Source organism: Tachyglossus aculeatus, chromosome 22 (assembly GCF_015852505.1).
Source record: "Tachyglossus aculeatus isolate mTacAcu1 chromosome 22, mTacAcu1.pri, whole genome shotgun sequence".
Taxonomy (NCBI): Eukaryota; Metazoa; Chordata; class Mammalia; order Monotremata; family Tachyglossidae; genus Tachyglossus; species Tachyglossus aculeatus.
Genome location: NC_052087.1, coordinates 35723298 through 35732051, shown reverse-complemented (window position 1 = coordinate 35732051; position 8754 = coordinate 35723298). Strand labels below are relative to the sequence as shown.

At 49.7% G+C, this 8754-nt stretch overlaps 1 protein-coding gene across 1 annotated transcript in view; it reads right to left on the bottom strand.

The window, feature by feature from the left end:
• Nucleotides 1-1709: 1709 nt before the first annotated feature.
• The window catches only part of TMEM138 (transmembrane protein 138), a 31611-nt gene continuing 24566 nt past the window's right edge, over nucleotides 1710-8754 (bottom strand). Inside the window, exon 7 of the mRNA XM_038764228.1 lies at nucleotides 1710-1905. Within this exon, the coding sequence (XP_038620156.1) occupies nucleotides 1893-1905 (13 nt within the window). The 3' untranslated portion in view covers nucleotides 1710-1892. The remainder of the gene's footprint in view (nucleotides 1906-8754) is intronic.

Sequence of the window (8754 nt, the reverse complement as noted above, 5' to 3'; positions counted from 1 at the left end):
TCCCGGCGCACCCTAAATGGAAAACCCTTTTAGACTGCGAGCCCACTGTTGGGTAGGGACTGTCTCTATATGTTGCCAACTTGTACTTCCCAAGCGCTTAGTACAGTGCTCTGCACACAGTAAGCGCTCAATAAATACGTTTGATGATGATGAAAACGGAAATCCCGACAGCCGTTTGCCAGGAGGGGATGAAGGCGACCTCTCTGCTGGTTTAGCTATTTCTCGGGCCTCCAGTAAACAAGGCTATTTACGGTAACGTTTGTTTACTTCCTCAAGAGCTGTTTTTCATTCTCTGGTCCAGGGTCTCTCAGCCCTCCTCTCCCCCACCCTCAGATTACACCCCATGGCACACGTCCTCCTCCGAAATAAAAAAAAAAATCCCGGTATTCCCAGCAGGATGAGAGGGGACGTGCCAAGCAAGAAGCGGAGAGGCCGGTGAACCCTGGCCAAACGGCTCCCAGGCTGCTGCCAGGAGGGGCAGGGCCCGGGACTGACCGCGGAGCCCCCGGGCTGGGCTCGGTGAGCACCGAGCCGTTCCCGGTTGGTTTAGACCCAGTTGACTCCCCCAGAAACCCCCTTCCCCCAAGCCCCCCCTTGCCATTTCCCCCCACCTCCTCCCCAAAGCCGCACAAGCGTGTAGTAGTGACCACGGAGGAGAAACTAGCTCGAATTCCAATTTGACCCAGCCCCGTGTTTGATTTGGTTTTCTTCCCCCATCCCTCCACCCTCCCAACCCCCCTCCAGCTATGGCCCCATCTTCCTGCCACCATTCGTATCCAACTTGTACTTCCCAAGCGCTTAGTACAGTGCTCTGCACACAGTAAGCGCTCAATAAACACGATTGAATGGATGAACGGGAAGCCGGAGTCCGTGGCCGGGGGAGAGATGGGGGCTGGAACTGGGTCGGTTTGACCCTTCTGGCCACTTTTCCCTGCTGACCAGAGTCCGGCAGCTAGGGCCTCTGGGGCTCTTGAGCCTTCACGGAGGAGGCCGTCTCCTGGCCTCCTCCTCCTCCTGACTCAGTTTCCCCTCTACGATTGAACTGGCTTACCTTTGTGAATAAACTGGCTAGTTCAGGAGTGTCACCATTGGCGCCATCGGCCATACTCTCCCTTACCCCTGGGGATAATAATAATAATAATAATAATAATAATAATGGTATTTATTCCCCCTTTTAGACTGTAAGCCCACTGTTGGGTAGGGACTGTCTCCATATGTTGCCATCTTGTACGTCCCAAGTGCTTAGTACAGTGCTCTTCACACAGTAAGCTCTCAATAAATATGATTGATTGATTGATTCAGCGCTTACTATGTGCCAAGCACTGTTCTAAGTGCTGGAGAGGTTACAAGGTGATCAGGTTGGCCCACGGGGGGGCTCACAGTTTTAATCCCCATTTTCCAGATGAGGTCACTGAGGCCCAGAGAAGTGAAGTGACTTACCCAAAGTCACACAGCTGACAGTTGGCGGAGCCGGGACTTGAACCCATGACCTCTGACTCCAAAGCCCGGGCTCTTTCCACTGAGCCACGCTGCTTCTCCAGGATCCTGGCCCTTAATCGAAAAAGACTTTGGACCGTAGTGTGGGAGGGATGCTGGGCTTTCCAATCAATCAATCAATCAATCGTATTTATTGAGCGCTTACTGTGTGCAGAGCACTGTACTAAGCGCTGTGAAAGGCCCTGGCTGCTTTCTCCGTCGCTGAAAGCGCCCTTCACGGAGGAGGCCGTCTTCGTTGGCTCCTGGCCTCCTCCTCCTCCGCCTCCTGACTCAGTTTCCCCTCTGCGATTGAACTGGCTTACCTTTGTGAATAAACTGGCTAGTTCAGGAGTGTCACCATTGGCGCCATCCTCAGTTAATTCTGATTGAGCAGCCAGAGAGGGAACGGCACCGCACTAGTCCTCAGCTCTGGTGGAAAGAAAACAAGAGGAACATGCCCTGTTCCTAATCAGCCTGTTATTGTGCAGCAGCGGCAGCACAGCACTTGCTGAGCACCTCCTGCGGGCGGGAACACTGTACTAGGCGCTCGGGAACACACAGCGCAAGTAATAGCAGGGGTCTCTGCCCTCAACCAACTCACAATCTGAGCACTTAAAGTACCCACCACCTTCGGTGGCGCTTACTGACGTCTTTTTTTTAATCTTCCATTATTTCCTCCTCTCTGAGTGTCTGCCTGCGGTCCCCCACCAAATAAGCACACACAAATACACACACATACACACAAACTCACATCCCCCTGACTCTCCCTAGATTGTAAACTCCTTCGGGTAAGGATCAGGTCTTCTAATTTTACTGTAGATTCCCAAGCCCTTAGTCCGGGGCCCTACACAGAAGGCACTCAATAAATACTTAAAATCGACAGTCAAATCGGCATAGAGCCAAATGACAAAAAGAAAAGTGAGCAATTAGATGAAAAAAATACACAGATCTTATATGCGTGCTAAGATAGCAGACGGGGGGGAGGAATCAGGGAATGCCTCACGGAAGAGGTGCTGTTTTGGGAGGGAATTCCATGCAAGGGGCAAGGCCTGAGCAGTGGGTTAGAGACAGGAGGGTTGCGAGAAGCGACAGAAAATGGAAGCAAAGCGTGTGAGCTCGGTGTAGCCTGAGAGGAGAGTGGATCGGTGAGAGGGAAACAGCTGGCCAATAGTTATGAGTTTTTATTTATAATAATAATAACGATGGCATTTGTTAAGCGCTTACTATGTGCACTGTTCTAAGCGCTGGGGAGGATACAAGGTGATCAGGTTGTCCCACATGGGGCTCACAGTCTTAATCCCCATTTTCCAGATGAGGGCACTGAGGCCCAGAGAAGTGAAGTGACTTGCCCGAGGTCACACAGCTGACAATTGGCAGGGGCGGGATTTGAACCCATGCCCTCTGACTCCCAAGCCCTTGCTCTTTCCGTTGAGCCACGCTGCTTCTCCGCTTTATGTGATGAGAAATGCGTAGCAACTAGAGGTTTTAGAGGTGAGCGATGAGTTCCCAATAGTTGAAGTTAGGAGGGAGGGACAGACAGAGAGAGACAGACAGACTGGAGGAAAGGAGGTCAATAAAAATATAATAATAATAATAATGGCATTTATTAAGCGCTTACTATGTGCAAAGCACCGTTCTAATAATAATAATAATGGCATTTATTAAGCGCTTACTATGTGCAAACCACTGTTCTAAGCGCTGGGGAGGTTACAAGGTGGTCAGGTTGTCCCACAGGGGGCTCACAGTCTTCATCCCCATTTTACAGATGAGGGAACGGAGGCCCAGAGAAGTGACTTGCCCAAAGTCACACAGCTGACAATTGGGGGAGCCGGGATTTGAACCCATGACCTCTGACTCCAAAGCCCATGCTCTTTCCACTCAGCCACGCTGCTTCTCCAGCGGTACTCTAGCTGGGAGGTTGAGAGGGAGAGGAAAGACGAAGGACTTCAAGGTCAAAGAGGAAAAGGGGAGTCAAAGATGATATCAGCGTTGGGGCCTCTAGGTCAGAGAGGATGGTGGGGTGGCTGACAATGATGGGAAAAGTAAGAGGAGCATGTTTGAGGGAAAAGATAAAGGGTTCTTTTTTTTCATTGAAGAAATTTAAGGTGTTGGTGGCTAACCCGGTTGCGGGGCGGCACGGAGGTCTGGGGGCAGGAAGAGATAATAATAATAATAATAATAATAATAATAGCATTTATTAAGCACTTACTATGTGCAAAGCACTATTCTAAGTGCTGGGGAGGTTACAAGGTGATCAGGTTGTCCCACGGGGGGGCTCACAGTCTTCATCCCCATTTACAGATGAGGGAACTGAGGCCCAGAGAAGTGAAGCGACTTGCCCAAAGTCCCACAGCTGACAATTGGCGGAGCCGGAATTTGAACCCATGACCTCTGACTCCAAAGCCCGGGCTCTTTCCACTGAGCCACGCTGCTTCTCTATAATCAATCAATCAATGGTATTGAGCGCTATCCGGGGCAGAGCGCTCTACTAAGCACTCGGGAAAGCACAACAGCAGCAGAGCTGATAGATGCAACAGATACGGGATTGTAAAAAGAGCAGAGGAGAGGGCGGGATTGGTGAGAGAAATCTGCATAGAGGTGATAACTGAAATCATGTGAATGGACGGGCTTCCCAGAAAATCAATCACTCGTGTGGACTTCTTGGCTGATTTAGACTGACATCCATCTTCTAGACTGTGAGCCCACTGTTGGGTAGGGACCATCTCTATATGTTGCCAACTTGTACTCCCCAAGCACTTAGTACAGTGCTCTGCACACAGTAAGCGCTCAATAAATACCATTGAAGGAATGAATCCATCCACCCTGATAAACGCGTATCTGCACCAACGCTTGCCACAAAGTAAGCACTGAGTACTGACTCTCTGCTCCTGCAAAGACACCGGCAAAAACTGAGAAGTAGAGAGGCATTAAGAGACCTAAGAGAGTAGGTGGTCAGTAAAGCCCAGGCCGGAAGGTTTCTAAATCACGAAAGTTGTGATATTTGTTGAACACTTTATGTCTACCCCAGGGTAGACGTAAGGTTATCAGGTTGGAAAGAGTCCCTCTCCCACATAAGGGTCTCCCCCTTTTAGACTGTGAGCCCACTGTTGGGTAGGGACTGTCTCTATATGTTGCCAATTTGTACTTCCCAAGCGCTTAGTACAGTGCTCTGCACATAGTAAGCGCTCAATAAATACGATTGATGATGATGATGATGGTAAGGGTCACAATAGAACAGGTTCCGAATCACCATTTTCATAGGAGGAAATCGAGGCACAGGGAAGTTGTGATAGCAGGCAGGTGGCAGAGCCAGCACTAGAACCCAGGCCCCCTGATTCCCAGTCCCGTGCTCTCTCCGCTAGGCCTCACTGCTTTTTAAGAGGAGGAAATAATAATAATAATAATAATAATGGCATTTATTAAGCGCTTACTATGTGCAAAGCACTGTTCTAAGCGCTGGGGAGGTGACAAGGTGATCAGGTTGTCCCACGGGGGGCTCACAGTCTTAATCCCCATTTACAGATGAGGGAACTGAGGCACAGAGAAGTTAAGTGACACGGGGCGCTCACAGTCTTAATCCCCATTTTCCAGATGAGGGAACTGAGGCCCAGAGAAGTGAAGTGACTTGCCCAAAGTCACACAGCTGACAATTGGCAGAGCTGGGATTTGAACCCATAACCTCTGACTCCAAAGCCCGGGCTCTTTCCACTGAGCCACACTGTTTCTCCATGGTCAAATGGTCAACTGCTTTGGGGCTTGGGGGTTAAGAGAATTAGGGAAACATAGAGCCCGCTAGATTTAGCCAGTTGGGAGCATCACTCTAAGTGTAACCTATTAATCAATCAATCAATCGTATTTATTGAGCGCTTACTGTGTGCAGAGCACTGTACTAAGCGCTTGGGAAGTACAAGTTGGCAACTTATAGAGACGGTCCCTACCCAACAGTAGGCTCACAGTCTATTAAATGAAAGTTAGTTAGTGAAGAGGGCAGGGAGCGTTTGTGTGTACGTGTGGATCTAGTTCTCCCGCTCTATGAGGGGAATACACCCATTCTCTGAGGGGGAGGTTGTGAACTGTTAAGGAAAAGTTGTGCTGCAGCTGGACACGGACTCCCCTCACACGCACCGCATTTGTGACTGCGGCCTGCTGAGCCCAAACGAGCTCGAGCTCTTTCCAATACACGCTGGAAAACACACACGAGAGTGTGTGTGAACGTGCGTAGTTGTCGATAATACTTGGAAAAGCCGCGACCGTCGGTGAGGTTCACCTGAGGGCGGAGAGGTCCGACTTGTTATTGTGTTGGAGTGAAAAAGGCCCGGGATTTCCGGGAAGGGGGCCGGACGGCAACCGGACGAGCGAGCAACACCGAAGCCACCATTTTGGGTGATTTTTAGACTGTGAGCCCACTGTTGGGTAGGGACCGTCTCTATATGTTGCCAACTTGGACTTCCCAAGCGCTTAGTACAGTGCTCTGCACACAGTAAGCGCTCAATAAATACGATTGATTGATTGATTTCAGCCCCGAGGTCCTGTAGGAAAGCCGGGGTGTGCGAGGTCGTTCATCCGCGGCCCTCAGGGGGAGGACTCTGTGCCACAGGCACTCGTGGGGTCGAAGAGGCTAACGCCACGGCACACGCCATTATTATTTTATTTTATATTATTTTGTTAATATGTTTTGTTTTGTTCTCTGTCTAGACTGTGAGCCCGCTGTTGGGTAGGGACCATCTCTAGATGTTGCCAACTTGTACTCCCCAAGTGCTTAGTACAGTGCTCTGCACACAGTAAGCGCTCAATAAATACGACTGAACGAACGAACACGGCCGAGGACCGTCCTCCGTCCCCCTGCCACGTCGTGTTTGTGCTTCCCAGAGGCCGGTGCTGTTTTCGCTTTAGCCTCCCGGTCTCACGATCCGGCCCGTGGAAGGACTCCAGTTAGGAATGAATATAATAATGATGGCATTTATTAAGCGCTTACTATGTGCAAAGCACTGTTCTAAGCGCTGGGGAGATCAGATTGTCCCACTGGGGGGGCTCACCGTCTTAATCCCCATTTTACAGATGAGGGAACTGAGGCACAGAGAAGTGATTTGCCCAAAGTCACACAGCTGACAATTGGCGGAGCTGGGATTTGAACCTCATCATCATCATCAATCATATTTATTGAGCGCTTACTGTGTGCAGAGCACTGTACTAAGCGCTTGGGAAGTACAAGTTGGCAACATATACAGTCCCTACCCAACAGTGGGCTCACAGTCTAAAAGCCCGGGCTCTTTCCACTGAGCCACGCTGCTTCACCATAAATTCGTTCAATCGTATTTATTGAGCGCTTACTGTGTGCAGAGCACTGTACTAAGCGCTTGGGAAGTACAAGTTGGATATGAATGGTGGCAGGAAGATGGGGCCATAGCCGGAGGGGGGTGGGAGGGTGGAGGGATGGGGGACATTTGACTGGTTCAGTGGAAAGAGCCCGGGCTTTGGAGTCAGAGGTCATGGGTTCAAATCCCAGCTCCGCCACTTGTCAGCTGTGTGGCTTCGGGCAAGTCACTTAACTTCTCTGTGCCTCAGTTCCCTCATCTGTAAAATGGGGATGAAGACTGTGAGCCCCATGTGGGACAACCTGATCACCTTGTAACCTCCCCAGCGCTTAGAACAGTGCTTTGCACATAGTAAGCGCTTAATAAATGCCATCATCATCATCATCATCATCATTAAAGGCCTGGAGGAGACCGAGAGGTTAAAGACAGTGGTCAGAGAGGGGAGGAGGGCAGCAGCAAGTTGGGCAGGTGACTTCCCCCACCACCAGGCTTCAGAGTTCTCTCCTTACGCGTACACATTCATTCATTCAATCGTATTTATTGAGCGCTTACTGTGTGCAGAGCACTGTACTAAGCGCTTGGGAAGTACAAGTCGGCAACATCTAGAGACGGTCCCTACCCGACAACAGGCTCACAGTCTAGAAGGGGGAGACAGACAACCAGAGAAAACAAGTGGACAGGTGTTGTCAGAACAAATAGAATTAAAGCTAAAGGCACATATCATCATCATCATCAATCGTATTTATGGAGCGCTTACTAAGTGCAGAGCACTGTACTAAGCACTTGGGAAGTACAAGTTGGCAACATATAGAGACAGTCCGTACCCAACAGTGGGCTCACATATGAAAGGATGACTGAAAAGTTGGATTCAACTCAACACTTCTCTCCCCGTTTTCCAGCCCGGACCAGGGCCAGGTTGGAGGAGAACCTGTGTATATATATATATATATATATGTATATGTGTATATATGTCTGTATATATGTATATATGTCTGTACATATTTAGTACTCTATTTATTTATTTTACTTGTACATATCTATTCTATTTATTTTACTTTGTTAGTATGTTTGGTTTTGTTCTCTGTCTCCCCCTTTTAGACTGTGAGCCCACTGTTGGGTAGGGACTGTCTCTATATGTTGCCATCTTGTACTTCCCAAGCGCTTAGTACAGTGCTCTGCACACAGTAAGTGCTCAATAAATACGATTGATTGATTGATTGATTGATTGAGAAGCCCCCGGGATGGGAGTTCCCTGCTGGGGTTCGACTTTCTTTGGGTGTTTGCAGTCCATCTCCAGAAACCTTTGCCAGGCATACAGTCTTCTAGACTGTGAGCCCGCTGTTGGGTAGGGACCGTCTCTATATGTTGCCAACTTGGACTTCCCAAGCGCTTAGTACAGTGCTCTGCACACAGTAAGCGCTCAATAAATACAATTGAATGAATGAATGAGGGGAGCCAGAAGAGGCGGAGGCATGGGACCAGGGCACACGGAGTTCCCCTCAGAGAAAACAGGCATCAGTCCCAGCGCTTAGCACAATGCTGAACCCAGAGTAAGCGCTTCACGTAGGATAGTTATGAAGGGAGAGTCAAGCAGGCCTGGTGTGATGGCCGCTGGGAAGCTTTGTCTTGGAATAAATTCCTTGCTGACACTGGATCTTTTTTGCTTGTGCAGTGTTGGGTTTTGGGTTTTTTTTTTTTCACTTTGATTTGGGGAACTTGAGGGTGAAAGGCACTGAGGAGATGTGGATGGAAGGACGGGAGCCTCGAGAACCGAAACCGCCCTGAGGTGCTCTTGTTACTTAGCCTCTGGGCCTTTTCCCCGCCCCGGATAACCTGAGGTTGATGCTACTGCCAACACGCCTGGGCAGAGGCCCGACAAAAACCCACGGTGGGTCACGAAGCTTCCGAACACTGGGCAGGAGAAGCGGAAAGGAGCGGATGGGCTCGATCAGAGGGTTTTCTA